The following is a 20737-nucleotide window of genomic DNA, read 5'->3' on the forward strand; positions in this document are numbered from 1 at the left end:
ATTTGTATCTTTGTTTTAACATAGACTGACACCTTACCTCATCTGCTGGGTGTGAATCTTCAGAAGGACTCATTGAAAAATGTTCCTGTCTGTCTTTCTGTCTGCAGTTCTGGGAGGGCAGGGTGGCAGTTGATGGCATTGTAACAAGCTGACAACCTGCAACAGGAAATCAACTCTCACTTCTACCTCTTTCTGTTCATCTCTATGCCCATGTGTGTTGAACATTAGACATCATTGATTATTGTGTGTTCTGTGATGTCTCAGTAAAGTTAAGCAGTTATAGCCAATAAAGTAGGCACACCAATTCGATTCTCGATTCGAGAAATTCGATTCGAGACTTGAACGGTTTCCTGTGTGGTACCAGCTGGTGAGTCACCCATGAAACCGAAAATGCTAACCGAAAGTTGCCATCTGATTCTTAGAGCTCAATGCTCTTAAGATAGTGGAGACGGTTGTGGACAGGAAGAATAGAGCTCCACCCAGATTTATACTGGGGCACATGCCCCAGTATAAATCTGCTGTGCCCCAGTAAAAACAAAAGTTTGAGTTTTAACAATTTACTTCATTAGTCAGTGCATTCATTTAGATCAGAACAAGTCAGAATTGAGGTTGTTTCTAAATGATAGGCCTACCGATCATCTTATTTTGACTAAAACATAGAAACAATATTACATGAAGCTCTAAAAAACCTGTATTTGCGCTCAAATGAATGCAAAAAAAATTAAACTTGCGTCCCTGAACTGTTGTATAGTGGGGAGTTTCTATAGCCGAGTTGTGCATTGTGCTTGCAGCAAGCTTGGAATAAAAAAAAAGGGATCTGAATAGGGGCCTGTGCCCCAGTAGGCCAACGCCCCTGCAAAGGGGTCTGCCCAAGCGTCAATATTGGACGAGTTGGGATGAGACTGGGTTTGACTTTAACATTACTGTCCTACTGTACACTGCCTGCAGTTCTGAAAGTGTAGCCATGACAAAGACTACTCGCTGCTTTCAAGGCTGTTTCTCTGATTATGAAACACCCAGAACAATTATTATTAAGAGCAAAGGAGTAGGACTTCTCTTCAGATTCATAGAGTTTCTGATCGTTGCTTACGTCTTCGGGTACATTTGTTTACATTGAAGAATACCACTGCATGTAAGAGTTTTGAAGCGAGCGTGACTATTTGTTTCACTCTCAGTGTTTAATGTATTAACTGTGTGTTTTTGATATTCTTTAGTGAGACGGTAAGATATTTCTGTTATGCTGCATCCACTCCCCTTCTAGGTATGTATGTTACCTGCAGAAGGGCTACCAGGAGACAGACTCTGTAATCAGCTCGGTCACCACTAAGGTCAGGGGATATGCTTTCACCAACTCCTCCGATTTGGGACCCCAGATTTGGGACGTGGCTGACTTTGTCATCCCCCCTCAGGTCCCTGACCCATGTGTGTGTGTGTGTGTGTGTGTGTGTGTGTGCATCCTTTACCTCCAAACATTTGGGGTGGGGGGGCATGAACATTTTCTTTAAAAAAAAATACAGTCATTGTATGTCATCAGTGTAGCACTTTCATGGCACCCTGCTAAAACCTTTTGTTTTCCTGTATGACAGGGGGAGAATTCGTTTTTTGTTTTGACTAATGCGATTATTACCCCAAGGCAAACTCAATCAAGCTGTCCTGAGGTAAACCACTGAATGTTTGTTCCTGCAATTTTTTTTCTAATTATCTAAAACATTTCCCAAAATGTTTTTTCATGTGTTACTTCTGTATGCGTAGTAAATTTACATTTAGCAGACGCTCTTATCCAGAGCGACTTACAGTAAGTACAGGGACATTCCCCTGAGGCAAGTAGGGTGAAGTGCCTTGCCCAAGGACACATCATTTGGCACGGCCGCGAATCAACCCAGCAACCTTCTGATTACTAGCCCGATTCCCTAACCACTCAGCCACCTGACTAGTAGAAGGATACTCCCTCTGTTTTAAATGGAAAAGTTAAGTATTTGAATATCACTGGAACTGTATCTGCACTGAGGGTTTCAGTGATCCTCGTGGCAATGGTAGGCATGCTACTACCATAGATTATGTTTACTTTGCTAAAAATTGTGTTAAGTGTACAATATGAATCACCACTTTACTGGTATAGTTTCAGAATCATGATCCTAAAGCCTCCACTTGGAGGATTTATTTTTGTTTGTTGAATGTCTTGCTCTGGTGGAGCAAAGATGACAGAATATTGCTCATTTTTAAGGTATCCAGACTGGCCTATGTGTGAACTATTCAGACACCATCAAGACCTGTGAGGTGCAATCTTGGTGTCCACTTGAATTAGATGTTAACATACCTGAGTAAGAAAGTCAATATGTTGTATTAGACACTTGTTATCCCTCAGCATGTTAGACAACATTTTGGTTTTATTGTGGAGTGATAGGGTGTGAATCGTCCTGAGGGGGTGAGCCCCACTCACCCCCGTCACCCTGGGCGACTTCCCAGTCAACACTGTGGAGTCTTTCCGCTTCCTGGGCCGACTCCTCCCGCCCTGGACACCAAAACCTCACGCCATAAGAACAGTTTCTTCCCATCCACTGCTGGCCTCTTCAACAAGGCCAAGGGCTCACACTGACTTTAACACTATCTGCACAATGACACCTTGCCATATTTGCACATGTTACCCTATTTGTATTTTTATATTGTATATTATAGCTATTTTATTGTATTCAAAATTGTTACATACCCCTTAGTATTAGTTATACTTTGTACCTTTAGTATAGTTAGACTCGTACACCACTTATTTAAGATTTAAGATTCCTATACGTTGAAGTAAATTCATTGTCTGTGCGAACTTTCATGGCGAATAAAACCCTTTCTGATTCTGTAGACTTATTGTTCATCCTCTGTGATTAAGTCACTGGAAATAAACAGCCACCAGAGAGCAGCATAGTTGTATCTGGTCACACCCAGGAAAAAATCCTCAGGTGGTTAAATAAAACATTAGTTAATTTAGACAAATACATCTTTATTTTTCTATATTTTTATGTTACAGAATGAAATGTAGACTGGACTAACATTTACGAACCCTTTGGATAAATTGGAGTCTGTTCTACAATAGTATTACAGGTGATACAAAACATGTGGCCTCCTCATTTGGCCAGTTATGACCTCGCGATCATGTTGTGATGTCATAACTCAATCTCTCTGGTCTAAAATTACACAAAGCTCTTATAATCTGTCCAAGCAACCAGACATCATCTGCCCTGTGGAATCCAGCACTGTAGCAAACGCTGGGACACCGGGAAGGGAATTAACTATGGGTATTTCATCATGCAAGCCCTGCAGTTGGATTGTGGATAGGCTATCCTGTGCTTGGAGCGTCACATTTTAGATTAGTGAGTGTTGACAGACAAGGGTTTGTGTGTGGATAACTAGCCTATGTCACTTTATAAGGGCTGTTGCTGATTTCATGTTCTGTGCTGCATGGCACTCACTCGCTTAATTTTCCACTCACACAACTCAGAGAAAAGAATATAATTTCTAAATAGACATGGGAGGCTTTGCATGAGCCTTGTCCAATGAGGTTCCCAGACAGTAACCAACCTGTTTGACGTGAGTGTATAGAAGACCTGAATGATAAAACGAGTCTATATTAAAGCTGATATTAAAAAAGGATGTTCTCTTTAGTTTGGCAATTAATTTATATTAAATGGGGAGTTAGCAGCCAAGTTGCTGTGGTACGGTTTCTTTGTGAAGGGAAGAAAGCCGGCTACTGTGTAGTCTACAGAGGTTGGGAGATGGTAGCTCCGTCTCCGCCCACAAAACTGCATGACGCTGTGAGAATTCTCCCCGATGGTAGTGGTACTGAACTCGTCTCTATCTAGCAAGTGCTCTGTTTACAAGGGAGGCTGCTGTATCCTTTCCTCTGACAATTATAACATGTCATTGGGTTCGTCATGTTTCGACATTTAAATGCAAGCCAGGGGGAGAAAGTGTTCGTCTGCAAGAGAGCAAGACAGACGAATTGAGTATATAAACCTTAATGCAGCCTATGGAGACTCGCCAAAATCTGTTTAAAATCCTAAATTGAATACGTCGGAATGGTTCTTGACCCATTAACAAGCATTCCTTGTTTTGGCTCAATTACCGGCAGCATTTCATAATTTGGTTTTATTAGGGAAAGACGTAGGTCCGCGACAATGGGATTCATGCACCAGCTTCACCTCTTGTTGTGGAAGAATGTGTCTTTGAAACGAAGGGGACCGGTAAGATCCATAATTTCTTCACGTAAAGCACTTAATGTGGGGCCTTTCATGCTCCGTTTGGCTGAAAACATCGCTGCGGCGCTCCCGCAGACGGGCGTCGGTTCTACGGCAGGTCTAGAATTCGTCTGCTGCATTGGCTAGGTTACTATTCATATCATCCGCTCCTGAGTGTATGAGCGATGCCACCTCATATACATGTAATTTGACAGCCCTAAATATTTCCAATTGATTCCAAGGTTGTTGTTTTTCTGTTACGCGATACTTGTTTTGCTCTCACCCTGTAGTGAATGCAAGATGAACAGGTTGTTGTGTATAAACAGCATTGTGAGTTAGGCTACAATGTAACTCTTCTGCACTGGCGAGACGATGAAGTAAAAGTGAAAAATGAGGGGACAGAAGTCTAATGTACTCCGAGTGTGGTGTCCAGTTTAGACTAAATATAATGTCAGTATGCTCAAGTAAAACTCGGATTTATCACCATTTTACTACAATTTATAATGCAACTTTTGCAGAAGTTTAGGATTCATCTCAATATAGTTATAATAGTTATTATATGGCATTTTATTAACAATACGCATAACATTTGACTTCATCTGTGCTGTATTACCTTTGTTTGACTTCCTTGAGGTGGGTTTGTTGTTACTGTTGAGGGTTGGGGTAGGACCCTCAGGAGAGGTAGGCAGGCAGAGTTCTAAACAAGGGTTTTAGTCTTGAGCAGGGAAACAGGCAGGATACTCAAAGCAACATAGACAAGGACAAGACAAAAGACTGGACACAAAACAGGAACCTAAATACACAGAACCAAACAAGACACAGGTGGACACGATAAGACTAACGAGGACTGAACACCACAGCAATCAACAAGACAGGTGAAGATAATGATACAGGCGCACACCAGGGCAGGGCAAAACCAAGCAAAACAGGGGGGGACGGCCGTGGCCGTGACATTTGTCCTCAAGAATCCTGATAGTATCGTTAAGAAATGCCTTTGCCAGCGTCCCTATAGGGTGGGCTATTTTTAGCTGCTTTTTGAGTGCAGGTAGGCTGTGTGCTGCATAGGGTTGCCGCTAGGATAATAATAGCAACAGCCACGTCATCCTGTAGGTTTATCATGCAGTCCTGGCTCACTAAGATGTCCAAAGGCTCGTGGATTGATGGGTCCTGAGAATCGCAGTGTCATCATCTGAGGAGCCGAAAGACCATTGCTTGGTCTACTGACTAAGCCTGGCTAATGTATTAGACTCTTGCTTTGGCAATCCCTCTGTTTTATATAATATTTGTACAGGTCCAGATCATTACTGTGTCCTTCGTATCAAGCTGTTGTGGCATTTTATAAGTAGGACACTGTTTATACAGACAGTTCTTTTTATTTGTATAAGACTAAGCTTATTGTATTGTTTTGTTGCAGAGGCAGTTGTTGTTAGTTAAGTTGCCACCAGAGAAGCAGTGACTGTTTTTCAAACATACTACATCCTGTCTGCTCCAGATGCTTCTCCTCATATACCTCATCCCTATGTTCTACAAGACGCCCTCACCCATACCCTTGTCAATACTCTGTTCCTTTTTATTCCTCCATAGCGCTTTGTTCTGCCAGGTGGAAAACAGACACATGATAGTGTTGGTCCTCTGAGAGATCAGGGTGAGAGTGGTCAAAATCCAACCCTTCATCTCAATCTCCCTCTCTCTCCTACCTAACACCTGGTTCAGCAGCCCCAGGTGTTGGCCTCGTCCCAACCCTAACCCCGTGACTAGCCTTAGCCCCAGTTCCAGCACCAGCCCTAGGTCTAGGCTTAGGCCTGTGCTCTAGCCCTAGCATCAGGCCCAGCTCTGACTGACCTACATCTCCCAGTGTCCCTGAATGATTGCCTGACTGAGGCCTGAGCAGAGCTAGCTGGCTGTGTATCTATGGAGACAAGAGGGAGAGAGGGAGAGAGGGAGGTTTGTTTGTGGAAGAAAGGGGAACTTCCTGACTGATAAGCCGGTGCACAACTAAAGAGCACAGAGTTAACTGCTAGGCAAATGAATTATACATTATATCTGTACTCGAATGGACTAGCAATGCACTCTCTTCTAGAGGACAGGGTTGTTGCATGGGAGCTATCTCTGCTGGCTCTCTCAGGCAGGACCCCAGGAGAGATGGTACTTGGTTTGAAGGGCCATGGACAGGTTTGTACCACTTCATGTGCTCTCTGTGTATCTTTATTCTCTTAAATATTTATTAGGAAATAATCCACGTTTCTTAATATGAACTTTCAGAGACATTTTCAGTAGAACAAAAATACATACAAAAATATAGCTGCAAGCAGCAATGAAGGGGCCAAGCAGTCTAGAGCAGGACATGGCTACATGTCTACATGGCACCTGTGCAACAAGCATTTCACAACAAGCTAGTGCACTCATGCGACACACCCAGTTTGGTTGTGTAGCAGCTTCACTGCTTGGCCCCTAATAATGAATAACAGAAAAGCTTATTTACATTACATTACATTTACATTTATGCATTTAGCAGATGCTTTTATTCAAAGCGACTTCCAAGAGAGAGCTTTACAAAGGAGCATAGGTCCCTGATCATAACAACGAGATAGCCCCAAACATTGCTTGGAACCATAAGAGCATGCAGTTAAACAAGTTACAATTGAACAACATGAAACTCCCCACAAGAGCGCAAGAGTGTACCTGTTGAACAACAAACAACAACAAAACAATCAACAGTAAAATATTTCACAGCGAGTACAAGAATTTGAAACCGTTACAACTAACCAACAAGAGCAACAAGTCTCTCAATACGAGTCATTGTGATCCTGGAGGAAACTAACATCAGGTCCAGCCAAGCATTCCTAAGTGACGTTGTCCTCCCGGAACAAGTGCGTCTTGAGCCTTTTCTTGAAGGTGGGGAGACAGTCAGTGTCCCTGATGGAGGTGGGGAGTTGATTCCACCATTGGGGGGCCAGACAGGAGAAGAGCTTGTGTTGGGACCGGGCGCTCTTGAGCGGTGGGATCACCAGACGGTTGTCAGAAGAAGACCGTAGGTGGCAGGGGGGGTGTAAGGCTGGAAGAGAGAGACTTGATGTAGTCGGGTGCAGTCCCGTTCACCGCTTGGAAGGTCAGTACCAGAGTCTTGAATCTGATACGGGCCGTGATGGGAAGCCAGTGGAGGGAGATGAGGAGCGGGGTAACATGGGAGCGTCTGGGTAGATTGAAGACCAGACGTGCCGCCGCGTTCTGAATCATCTGGAGAGGGCTTATTTTGGCAGAACCTCCTTACCTTTTTTTTTAATAAGGGGATTGGAAAATCTACCGATGGTACAACATTTCCAATTACTTTTGAGGAAGATTATTAAAAAGTTATTCTTATGTTGTATGGCTCAGAATTTTCACAGTTTCACGTCGACTTAATTAAATTGCACTGCTTTGCTTTGTTTGATGAAGTTCTGTTTTATTTCAATACCATATGGGTAGAACACTTTATTCATCTATTCTTACTACTTATCTCTTCATACTGTGTCCATAAGCGCACATTCCTTAGTTGTTAAAGTTTAAGTAAAACCTTTTTGCCAAGTCTTTGGGTAATATATAGTTCTTTTTTGGGCATTAGCCTGAGTAACTCAGGTTTAAGTATGTAGTAGTATTTCTTGCTGAGGCCGTTTGGCAGGGTAATTAATTTGTTTTATAACACACACTGTGATGAACACACATAGAGGCACCTTTACGGATGATTGATATCAGAGACAACTAACGACCCAGTACCTCTTGAGTCAATGTCCTCCACTTGGTCCTGGACCATGTTGATCTACTCCTGCCCCCCCCCCCCCCCACACACACACACCCTAGCAAACACACACCTATGCCCTGTTAACCCCAGAGGCCTAGGCCCCTTCTAGCCAGCTTGCCAGTCTGACTGTGTGTGTCAGGGCTTGTGCCAGGGGCTCGTGCCAGGGGCTGTGGTGTTGGTTGGGGTTCTTGTCGGAGGCTCCGACAGCCCATGCATTATAGAGAGGCTTGCTGTTACTCCGGGGACCTGCACTGGAGAGAGACTAGATGAAATATCCACGTGAGATGGAGGGAAGGTGGAACAGGGGAGAGGGGGAGGCTGTCAGTTGGTGGGGGGAAAAGTGGAATGGTTCATCCTCCGGGCGGAGAAAGGGGTACGTAGTGAGAGTGAGTGAGTGCGTGAGTGAGAGAGAGAGAGAGAGAGAGAGAGAGAGAGAGAGAGAGAGAGAGAGAGAGAACAAGTGAGGAAGGGAAAGGGCTAAAGTGATATAAAAAAGATTATGAAGCAGCTGGAACAGACAAAGAAAGAGATAGATGGAGGTGCAGTAGTTACAGAGTAGATACAGTGTGCGGATGAGACAGATAAAAAAACAATCCCAAGACTTGGTACTGTGCAGTAGCACTGTGAGCTCTGAGGGAACAAAAGAACTGAAAAAGCTCTCAGAAGACAGGGGAGAAGAGATATTTGACAGGAGAGTGAGGTTAACCGTGATATAATGTGCTATGAAAACAATCCTATCAACTTATTGAAAGAGGTTTGTTATTGACTTGAAATAAGTATAATATGTAAATAAGGTGTATGTGTGTGTGTCACGAGAGAGAGATGGCGTGCATGTTTGTGTGGGTGTGTTTGCATAACCCAAATAGAAAACCTTTCCTCACGTTGTGAGCCCTAATTAAACACCAGCTTTGTGTTTCTCAGAACCAAGGGATTGCTAGCTGATTGCTACCACATTTACCCCTACTAAACACAAGTCACAAGCCCCCAAAGTGGAAGGCTGAGATATTGACCATAGAGATGGGAAAGTGTATGTGTGTTTGGGTTCCAGCGTATATCTGCAGTGGATGGCTCCCTCCCCAGTCCTGCTGTGAGACCCACCTGTTAGCTGTTACAGAACGTTGGACAATAAAAAAGCTTTTCAGACCGCGTTCTAGGGAGTGCGTGCAAGTGTGCGCGCAAAAGACGTTGCCTTTCACTGTCGCGCTTGGGAACGATGTAGACTGACTGAATACATGCATATCTTTTGTGATTGCTATCCATTTTCTTCCTTATGCGCTTGACTTCCCCATTCTTCTCTTTATATCAGCCCTTGGGTAATTACTGTTCTTCTTTCATCTGCCTCGTTTTTTCCCTTCCCTCCCCACGCTTCTCTCCCTCTCTTTTCTCTCAGCTGTAATCAGGGTGTTCGTTACTCAAATTATTGGAATGAAAATTGCCTCTCAGCTCCAGCTAATTGTATTCGTCGTGACGTATATTTAATGCTTGGGTAACCGTGCAGCACTCATCCTGCATAAACCCCTCTGCGTTTTCCCCTGATCGACGCCTTCGATTTTACAATAGGTGGAAGATAGATGAAAGTAACGACCCCAACGGGTTTTTGAAACTCAACAGGAGGCCATTTACTACCAGCGCTCCTCCCCCTCCAAGTTTGATAAACAAAACATTTATCCTTTGAGGGTAGGTCTGGTTTGTCTGCCAGAGTATTGCTCAGGAGTATTCTCGACCATGTCTGGCAAAATGTAATCTGTGAAACAAAAATGATGTCACAGCACTGACAGCTAAAAGCTATGTTGTTAGATTTCAGTATACTATTATATGCAGCATAGGCCATATAATACAGTGTGTGTGTGCGTGTGTGTGTGTGTGTGCGTGTGTGTGTGTAGTCTCTCCTCAACAGCACATCATGTTCTCTGTCTGTAGAGGCAGTGAGAGGCTTGTTTGCAAATCTAATGCAGTCTGTCTAATGGATGGCTGATGGAGAGGAGAGGAGGGGTTACTGTGGTTCTCACACACACACTCTGTCTGCTGAGCGTCGCACGCACACACATCCACACACGCACACAACCTGTGGATCTGGCTGCCTCCCATACGGATAGAGAGTAGAGTTGCTCTTTATTAACCCCCTGGGGAAACTTACACTGTTGCAACTGCATTGGTGGGAACAATGCATTGTACACCATATGCATAATATGCAAATTAACTGGATCTGATAAATAAATACAAAACAGTACAGCCCTGTGTATCCTTTAACAAAGAGGTTAATACCCCCCTCTGAAGTTAGTTTGTTTTTAATGATGAGGTGGGGGGTCAGATGGATGAGCGGTTAGGGAGTCGGGCTATTAATCAGAAGGTTGTTGGTTCGATTCCCGGCCGTGCAAAATGACGTTGTGTCCTTGGGCAAGGCACTTCACCTACTTGCCTTGGGGAGAATGTCCCTGTACTTACTGTAAGTCGCTCTGGATAAGAGTCTGCTAAATGACTAAATGTAAATGTAATGAACAGTGAAGGATTCTGTGCCCTTTATGTTGTGGAGGAAGGGAGGAGGAGAGGAGCCCAGTTTGAACTTTCTTTACTGTTTGAGTTTTAGTACGTCATGAAGGTCACTTTAGGTTGTTCCCTGTCCTCTACTGTTCTGGGCTTGGTAAAGGACAGTGTCCAGGCACTTAGAGGAAGGCTGCAACCATTTCTACCTGTGCCGGAGGGAGGGAGGGAGGGTTTGAAGAGAGGCAAGGAAATATGGACAGCATGTTAATGATTGATACTGTTATACTGGATACTGATAAATCATTTAAACTTCCTCCTTGAGTGCTGCTTGTGTATGTGTGTGTCCAGTGAGGTTTGTGTCTCTTATCATAAAACCATAGACACAATGGAGAGCTTTATCTCTATTCCTAAAGCCAACATTGCCTTTTTGCAGGAAAAGCTGTTGTTATAATCCTAAACTGATTAGCAGCACCAGAAATCAGGTCCACGAAAATCTTATTTTAAAGAGTTCTATTGTGATGGAAGCTCTATTTTACAGTATGTGTGCCTTGGACCTAGTGGGGAGTAGATGAAAGAGAGAGAGACAGAGATGAGGAGGAAAAAGAGAGAGAGAGAGAGAGGAAGAGAAAAAGAGAGAGAGAGATAAGGCAGGTGTGATTAGCGAGGGAGTCTGCCGCTCTGACTCTTCAGAGTCAGGAGGTAAAAGGCTTGCCCTTCTCTACCTGCCTTCTGCAGCAATAATCAGCATCATTAATCGGCCCTGATTTCCTCATTAAACTGCCAATGACAAACTGGGCTTTGTTTGCGTCCTAGCGTGGCGTGAAAATAAATAGATTGCTGTGTGTGTAGGTGGGCACGCTGCCTCTCTCTTTCTCTCTTCTCTCTCTCTCTCTCTCTCTCTCTCTCTCTCTCTCTCTCTCTCTCTCTCTCTCTCTCTCTCTCTCTCTCTCTCTCCCATGACGTTATCTTTCCTTTCTGGATTAATTCTCTAATCTCTGTCTTTCTGTGCTTTGTCTGGCTCTCTAGATAGCTTGAAGTGTGTGGTGGGAGCAGGGGTCAGGAATATCTGTTGTCTAATCACTCAGCCCTCCTCTCAGGTCAGTGAGGCTGCAGGTGGGAACAACCAGCTATCTGCAGATAGCCGAGAAGGAAGGAGAACAGGTGCAGCCAGCACCAGCACACAGGCTTCTCCAGCGGTTTTGTCATATTCAGAAACGCGCACACACACACATCTTCAATTTCCGCATTCACCGTTATCAGCCTACACAACAGGATATGACACGCATGAGCACCTGTCAGACAAGACCAGGAAACCACCTGCCAATTAAGCAGCAACAGCACACACAGGAAGGGGATAGGCAGGAAGCCATGCTCTCCGTTTAACCCTGTCCTGCGCTGGTCTCTAGGGGGCTTGTTTTTTCACTCACTCACCGAACTCGCTTCATTATATAGCTGCTCCACTCCTCTCTCGCTCTACCTCTATCTGTCAATTCAGATCAGCATGCTTAATTGGCCTGGATGTTCCGGTTAAACAATGTTGCCAAATCAATCGACAGTAAAGGGACAACACGTGATTATATTGTTAATATTGTTTCTGTCTCTGTCTCTCTGTCTCTCTCTCCCTCAGTCTCTCTGTCTCTCTCTCTCTCTCTCTCTCTCTCTCTCTCTCTCTCTGTCTCTCTCTGTGTCTCTCTCTCTCTCTCTCTCTCTCTGTCTACCTCTATCTTCTTTCCCAGTCTCTGTGTATGACACTTTACCCCCTCATATTCAAACTGTAACACTTCAGGCAAATTTTGCTGCACATGGGGACGGTCTCGTGTCATAGGACTGTCTTCTCTAATCGTAATCCTGTGGAATCTTGCAGGGGGTGCGTGCTGTCAGAGAGAGGGGATTGTTTGCTGATGGGCACAACAGCTGTGACCAGGGTGCTGAGTCTGTCCTCTGTGGTGACAGCGCTGCACCCGCCTCTCTCGGAGCACCTGAAAGAGAGAGGCGTTGCGACGTGAGGTAACGACTCGTGTTGGCGGGGATACGAGTTTGGGCCGTTTCGTTACGCTTCAAAGTGGTTCAAATGGACTTTGAAGCTTTTGTACTTGGCTCCTTCGGTGCTGTGTTGAGATATTTGTCAGTGTCCGTGTCGGTATCAGTGTTGCTGGGTGGGTAACTGGGTGCTTTAGGGAGAAACGTCTCTGCTGCTGCTGTCTTCTGAAATAGGCCTCTCTCGGTCTTGTATCAGTGCGGCAAACAAGGACACCAGGACAGGAAATAGTCCTCAGGAGCTTACGGGTGTGTGCGTGTGCGTGTGCGTGTGTGTGTGTGTGTGTGTGTGAGTTCTCTGCACCCTCCCTTCCATGTTGGGGCAGAAATACCAAACAGCACAGTGACATAGGGTGAACCCTGATGTCATTGTTAAGAGACAGCGATGTAAAGTGTGTGTGTGTGTGTGTGTGTGTGTAATTCCCTCCTGCCCTGCAGTGAACCCTTCTGTCATCCACCCTGTCATCAGAGGCCGAGTCACACACACACACACACACACACAGGACATTTACATACTGCAGCAAATGACAATCTCCCAGTCCTTCAAAGGCTCAGTGGGATATTATTTGCTAACTCTCCTGCTTCTGCATGTCCTCTCATTTGGCTGATGTGGCTGTTAGTGGAATTCTATGGACTGTAAAATTGAGCTTGAGATGAAGCACGCCAGGCGATACAAATGTCGGAGGCCATGTTGCTGCTCTCAGTCTACTGTAAGCTTGAGACAACCGCACAATGCCCTCATGCACATAATACCAGTCAGGTGGAAGCCAGTTTGGCTTGAGCGCTTATGCATGGAGCTGGTGAAATATTCATCTTGTGTTGTCATGATACAGACCCACGGCCGCAAGGGTCCTATGCTGCACTGTGACACACCAGCTAAACTGACTCTTCCGTGTCACGAGTGAGGATGCACAGGGCTACTGGGTGACCTCACGTACATCTGGTTGGTGTGTGTGTTTGTGGGTACGTGCTGCCACGCGTGCCTCAGTGCTTTACAATTTGCGCCCGCTCTACATGACATGAACAATGATCACGCAGTTGCAAAAAAAATACTCTGGCTGTTTTGAGGGGGGAAATGTAAAGCCTTCCTCAAAACAGCAGGTTCCTCCTTTGCCATACCCGCGGTCCCTCGCACACAAGCTTCCTGTCCGCCCCTCCTGAGCCGCCGCCCCCCCCTCTCAATTATTAAGATGCTAATGAGCATTGAGCAGCCGCTGAATTAAACATGAGCAGAATTTCATTGGAGGAGCGTCTCCCGAGGTGCTTTGTTTGAGAGACTCGAGGTGAGATATGAGGAGGCCAAAGTCATACGGCATGACGAGACGCATCTCTGGTGAGGGAGGGACGAGCGGAAACGACAGATAACGTGTGTGGGTGTGTGTGTGTGTGTGTGTGTGTGTGGGTGTGGGTGTGGGTGGGTGGGGGGAGGGTAGTTACACCAGGTCTATCTCTCATCTTTGGCTTTGGAGTTGAATGTTCCAAGACGAGGTCGCCTTGGTTGGCCCCATTCGACCGGTCAAGCCTACCCAGCTGAGAGCTCCTCATCCTGGGGACAGACACCCAGAGAGAGCCCTTAACTGCTCCCTTTACTCCCTCTCATGGTTGGACCCCAGTGGTGACTCCTGCATTGTTATTTCAGTGCTTGGTTCGGCAACCACTAACTAGGCTGAAAAACAGTGTGTGTGTCTTTGAGTGTGTGTGTGTGCTTGTTGTCCTCTGTGCCAGGATATAACGAAGGCCCAGAGGGCTGGTGCATTACTACTAACTGCTGTGATGAAGCTGCTAATTCAGAGATATTTTATGCATAAAGGCCCCAGGGAGCCCCTACAGGAGGTAATTGGTATTGATTAAAGACGGCTCCACGAAGAGGAAGATCAAAGTTTGTTTGTGACACTCACAGTTCGGGCACATCAGGGTTTCCTTGCTGCCTGGTAATTAACTCTGCACAGATGTGCAGAGACGAGCAGAACCACCTCCCTCCCTCGCCCCCCCCTCCACACACACACACACACACCATACACACACACACACACACTACAGACTCAGCTCCACCGCCACCATTGTCGAAATGACATTTAATCCACCCTCTCTTCCCCTAGCACACAGAACACACACACACATTTCGAATCTCAATAAAATAACATTGACAAATTATTATTTCTGTCATCCTCCAAATCAATACCCACCACAAGAATCTCTCCTTGTGGCTTGTGGGAGTTGAATCTCTCCTTGTGGCTTGTGGGAGTTGAATCTCTCCTTGTGGCTTGTGGGAGTTGAAGTCGAGCCTGGTCCTGATGCCTGCTTGGACATGTCGACATCAAAATATTGTCTTCCTCAGCAATGTAGAGAGAGAGAGTGTACCCTCTCACGAGACATGCAGTATGATTGGTCCATGCCCAGGGCTAGCCTGTTATGTAGGTTAACTTGGTATGGATAATCAATCGAGTGCTATTGACCAGAGCTCCCTCCAGCTCTGATCCAGGTTCCAGTGGCACAAGAAGAGCTGGAGCCGCAACCCTAAGATAAGCATATTTGGAACAGTCATGGTGTTTCTGTCCCCTGCGCAGTTCCCCGGGTGGCATCCTAAGACCTCAGGCAATCTCCCCTTTTCGTGGGAGGAAATGTTTGTGTGACGTCACTGGAATACAGTTGTCCAGGAAGCGAAACATGATTCTCCACCTACATTAGGCTTGGTTATCGAATTACACCGGTCATTTCCATTCGGAAAAAAACACATGAATCTAGTTCTCAGAGTGTCTGTGTGTGTGTGTCCACACATTTCTCTGCCCCATGTATGGTAACAGACATAAATACAGCGAGAAGCACTTTCAAAGTCGCTGGTCCGGAAATAATGCGGGCCTGTTTAATATTGAAATCAAAGGTTTGGGTTTGCCCTTTAAGGGCACAGGAATCAATGAGCTTGAAGAATTCCAACAAGAGAAGAGCAATCCCTCTGGATAGTGATTTGATGCCTGTGTGTGTGTGTGTATGAGTGTATGTGTGTGTGGGGGGTGGGGGGGGTGGGGGGGAGGGTGTGTGTACTCACAGAGAGCCATGTTGTTTACTGTTCAGGATCATATAACGGAATCTTTGTTGGGTGTGTCAGTTGGGTCTCTGTGCATTGTGAGAGAGGCATGTAAAAGAGCTGTTTGTCAGTCATGACCTTCACAGACAGACACAGAGAAACAGGGTGTCTGACCCCTAGGTCTCTACTGCCGAATCGGAGACGACAGGAAGAGGTTGATAGGAGATCTCTGTGTGTCTCTCTCTCTCACCTCTCTCTATCTATCCCTCTCTCCCCTCTCTCTCTCTCTCTCACCTCCCAACCCTCCCCTCGCTCCATTAGTCTCCCCGTCAGACTTTCTCTCCAACTCTCTCTCTGAACGACACATGAACACACGCCCGCTCTCTCCACTGTCACTCAGGTACTCTCTGTCCTCGTTCTGCGGTGACTCAGCGTCCAGCCTCTGAAGGAACAGATGGCCTCATCCACCTGTGCTCTCTCCCTCTGTGTGTGTGAGAGAGAGAGAGAGAGAGAGAGAGAGGGGGGGGGAGGGGGAGGGAGAGAGGGGGGGGAGTGGGAGGGAGAGAGGGAGAGAGGGAGAGAGGGAGAGAGGGAGAGGGGGAGGGGGAGGGGGAGGGGGAGAGGGAGAGAGGGGGGGAGGGGGAGGAAGAGGGGGGGGAGGGGGAGGTGTCCAGAGATGAACTCCCACACACACGTCTGCTCCTCTGTGGCTCTCTGACCCTGAATGATGTCACAGACTGACATCAGGTCCCAGTCCACAGCAAACCCATTGTTTTCACGCTCAACGCCATCGTTTTTTCCTCCTACACACACACACACACACGTACACACACATAAAACCCTCACAGTCCCAGACCTCTTCATCCCCACTCCACCCCTGGTTACTCAGCCTCTGTCAACCTCTTTATAACCAATCCCTTATTGGGTGTGCTTGCGTCAGCAAGGCACACACTGTTATCTCACATATATATATATTTATTTATTATTTATTTTCCCACCCTAACTCGTCCCTCAGGTCTGTACGGTGGTAAAGTCTCCCCTAGATAGTAAACAAACTTTATCTTTCTTTAATTTACAATCACCATTATGTGCTTAGAGCTTACAAATCACCCCGTAAAATACTGGGGGGGAAAGTGGATTATGATAATAACAAAAAGTCTGGTTTCTATCTAAGGTAACTGACTGCCATGTTATGATGCGATGGAAGATCCCACCGAGAAAGCTAAATAGAACGCAGGACTTATGGCCAGGCAGGGCTAATCAACTTCAAGTCTGACTTCCAAGTAGCCTATTGAAATGCCAGAGCAGCAGAGAGTTAAAAAGGTGTATGTAGAGCTTGGGTTGAATAGGTGGTAATGGGACAATACGTTATGTTGAACGGGAGACTTCTGGGTTTGTGGTGTTGGACACTGAGGCTGTGGAATGAGTCCTCAAGGTTGAAACCAGGACACCAAAGCCAGCTGGGCACCGTGGAGGGGGTGGAGCTGATGTTCTTAGCTGAACAGGCTTTCATACCCATGCCTACACTGCGTATGGGCCCTGGTGCTCCCAGAGTGTAGCCCGGGACCGGGGGAGGGGGGGGGTTGGGGGGGGGGGGGGGGTCACACAGTCACTAAGCATTACTCCCTCTTCTGGAACACCCTGCCCCCCCCCCCCCCGATAGATGGAACAGCAGCGGCTATCCTTTCATCCTTCCCTCCTTCCACTTGGTTCGTCCTCTGATCAGTAGCCACTCCTAAACATGTGAGGCATGAATCATCAGTTTAGCAGTCTGCTGCGTCTCTGGGTGAGAGGCTGTGTAATTGAAAGCTTGGAGAGGGCCGCTCTGGCTCCAGGATGAGGCAGGGGGGGGGGGGGGGGGGGGGGATTAGACCCCAGGGTGCGCGGAGTAGTCGTTTGAAATCCCTTTAAATGGCACAGTTCACTATCTCATTTCAAGTATTGATCAGAGCTTCATAAGCATAGTAGCTCTTAGTCAGGTTTGTGGATGGGCAGGGTGTATTTGTGTGTGTGTGTGTGTGTGTTTTTTTGCCACACTGAAACTTTTTTACTTTTAGGGTGAACATCGTGCATTGCTTCAGATTCGATAAGAAACTCCAACTGACCTATTTTGTTCTGGGGATGTTCATGCCTGTTTTGTGAATTTATGTGAGAAAGAATGTGTGTTTGTGTGTTTCGTTAAGGATTCACTTTTATTTACCCCAACTTTTAAGCGTATAATATATGTAGTGCACCACTTTGGAAAGCCCCAGATTTGGCAGCCGGGCCACAAGACAATACTGCATGTTTAGCAGACTGAACAACCTCTACACAAGCTCCCTGATTTAATGGATCAATACCTGACATCAGGCAAACTCCACTCAATCCATATCCTTTCTTGATATATAGCCACTGAAATCGGAATTGACAAGGAGTGCTGAGGCTCAGGGCCCAGCGGGAGACTTTGACCTTGTAGCTATAGTAGCACATGTGTCCAGGAAAGCTGGCCTGGTTTGACTGCTCGAGGCAATGTTCTGTTCTTGTCCGGAGCCTGATTTAGGTGTTTGTGTTTCTCAACTGTCTCTCCCCCTGTCTCTCCTCTTGTCCCTCCCTGTCCCTCCCTGTCCCTCCTCACAGTGGGTGCTGGCATTTGAGATCTTCATCCCCCTGGTCCTCTTCTTCATCCTCCTGGGCTTGCGGCAGAAGAAGCCAGCCATTCCCGTGAAGGAAGGTAGGTGGGCGGAGGGGGGTGAGGGTGAGGGTGGGGGGGGTGAGGGTGGGGGGGGCAGGACACAAACGTCAAGGTTGAAAGGAGGGACGCCGTGTGTAGGGATGGAGGAGAGATGGAGTTGTCGTGGTGGCGCAGGAACACGGTTTGTGCCACCTAGCGGGGCTGTGGACTCCGGCCTCTTCGAACGCGCTCCCCCCCCCCTGCATCCATCACTGTTGTTGTACGCCACGGAAAGAAAGTGAATGTTTTCCTTTTTCCCAGTAGGTGACTCATGTTGCCCCAGATTCTGTACGTTGGCTGTGATAAATGATTCCTATTTTTATGTTCTTTTACAAGCAAACATAAAGCTTTGCTAATCTGCTTGTGAAGACTCGATTGCAAAGATGTCTGTCTTGTTCCATAAATATGTCGTTAGTCACACCTTAGCGATGCTAGTTTGTTTTTTGCCATTGTGCAACTCTCATTGCCACAGCCTTGAAATTATTTAGATGCTTTTTTTGTTTATCTTTTACTCAATGGTCTTCTTCTCTTCATATCTCTCTATCTCTCGCCCACTCTTTCTGGTTCTCCCTCTCTTTCTCTTCTCTGCATGATGCATGTTCTCTGCATGGACCAGTCTGTAAGTGTCAAAGTCGTTTTCTTATCACTACTGTGGCTGACTGACTACTTTATGAAAGTGTTCCCTTGACTCTGCCCTCTTAATCCTGTTTGGAAGGTCGTGTGTGTGTGTGTGTGTGTGTGTGTGTGTGTGTGTGTATGTGTGTGTGTGCGTGTGTGTGTGTGTGCGTGTGTGTGTGTGTGTGTGTGTGTGTGTGTGTGTGTGTGTGCGTGCGTGTGTGTGTGTGTGTGTGTGTGTGTGTGTGTGTGTGTGTGTGTGCGTGTGTGTGTGTCCTGTCTCTTCTCTGTCAGCAGCAACAAGCTGGGTAGAAGTGACTGGGGGGTATGTGAGGTGTTCAGTGGACAGATCCTATTTCACATATCAGACTAATGCTGGACAGCTTTGTGGCCAGGTTAGCGCTGGGTGGCAGACACACTGGCACGTGTCCAGAGACATCCACACTTACTGTAAGAGAAGTGTTTGCTTAAGAACTGTGTAAGAACGTTTGTTCTTACACATGTCATGACACCAAGAGAAGTCTTGCCTCCGTGGAGAAGCACACACATTTATTGAATTTAAACGGAGAATATTCAAATAACAAACACAATAAACGGTCAAATACATATATTATAAACTGTACTATAGCCTCCTGTATCGGACTTGCTGTACAGTGGTCTGCATCCAGCTCTAAAATGGATTGCAATTGTTGACCTGTCAACTGATCCACTTAACCATCAATTGGATCTCTGATAATCTTAATGCTTTTATCTTCTGGTGACCAGAGGGGGAACAGATGTCACCAGGACATGACACATGCATTATTACTCAGCAGCACAGTGATGATATCAGTGATGATATCACCCTCAAGCGCCCCATCAGTGAACATGGAGCACTCTCATATTATGACTTCACTGTTGGTGGCAGAGTTGACAGTCGAGTTCACACGAGAGCTTCTTTGTCCTGATTCACCTCAAGAGCGGATGTTTCTAGATTTTTATGGGTTATTGGAAGCAGCAAGTGCCCAATTACATTTGACTAAGTGTCAGCAATTTAGCCTTAGATTGTATTAGGATAAGGCGATTTAGAACAGACAGGACTCTTTTATTTATGACACAGGGTAATTCATTTATGGAATGGATACATTATGTAGCCCCTTGTGAATAAATCATAGCTTTTTAAATGCAAACATTTAGCTCACATTAGTAAAAATCCACAAAGGGTAAAGAAGTATTGGACAATCCCAATTAGTGATTGAACTTTGTGATTTCTAGTCATTTCTAGATACAATCTGACACTTGTCATATCACTTGTCATATCGTTTATTCAATTAAAGAATCTTAAAGCTGTAATATGTAACATTATGAAATAAATATTTCTGAACTTCTGTGCCTTCCTACTTTGATTGACAGTGGCTTCACAAAATAAGCCAAGGAGGAAGGCTCACTTTGCCAAAGGCAATTGGCTGGAACAGGATTGCTTGAACATAATTGGCTGGATAGGAGCGACGCGTTCCAAAAAAATCATAAATTGACATTCCACTGGCACTGAGCTGTCTGTGTTGCTAAAACAACTCTCAGAGGGCCTCATTAGCTCACACAACATGTTTATTGTATTAACAGAACAAATCCTACATATTGTAACTTTTAAAAGAGTTCTATTTGTTCAGTAGAAACTAGAAAGGATGCGTGTAGACAATAGGATGCATTCTCTCTGATGAGGAAAGCTACGGATGGCCTTCAGAGCATAAAAAAAGATTTGCCTGGATTGTATCCCTCAAGGTGGAGGGATACAAGCTCAGAGAAAATAGTGTGGAAAATGTAGCCACGGTAGCCATGGAAACATGGGGCTATTATGCACCAGTGTGGGCCATGGTGAGAGCTTG

At 45.8% G+C, this 20737-nt stretch overlaps 1 protein-coding gene across 1 annotated transcript in view; it reads left to right on the forward strand.

The window, feature by feature from the left end:
- Positions 1-3835: 3835 nt before the first annotated feature.
- The window catches only part of abca2 (ATP-binding cassette, sub-family A (ABC1), member 2), a 37634-nt gene continuing 20732 nt past the window's right edge, over positions 3836-20737 (forward strand). Inside the window, 3 exon segments of the mRNA XM_062454079.1 lie at positions 3836-4229; positions 18164-18257; positions 18541-18545. Coding sequence (XP_062310063.1) covers positions 4164-4229; positions 18164-18257; positions 18541-18545 — 165 coding nt within the window. The 5' untranslated portion in view covers positions 3836-4163.

The sequence above is a fragment of the Osmerus eperlanus genome, chromosome 28 (genome assembly GCF_963692335.1).
Source record: "Osmerus eperlanus chromosome 28, fOsmEpe2.1, whole genome shotgun sequence".
In the NCBI taxonomy this organism is placed as follows: domain Eukaryota; kingdom Metazoa; phylum Chordata; class Actinopteri; order Osmeriformes; family Osmeridae; genus Osmerus; species Osmerus eperlanus.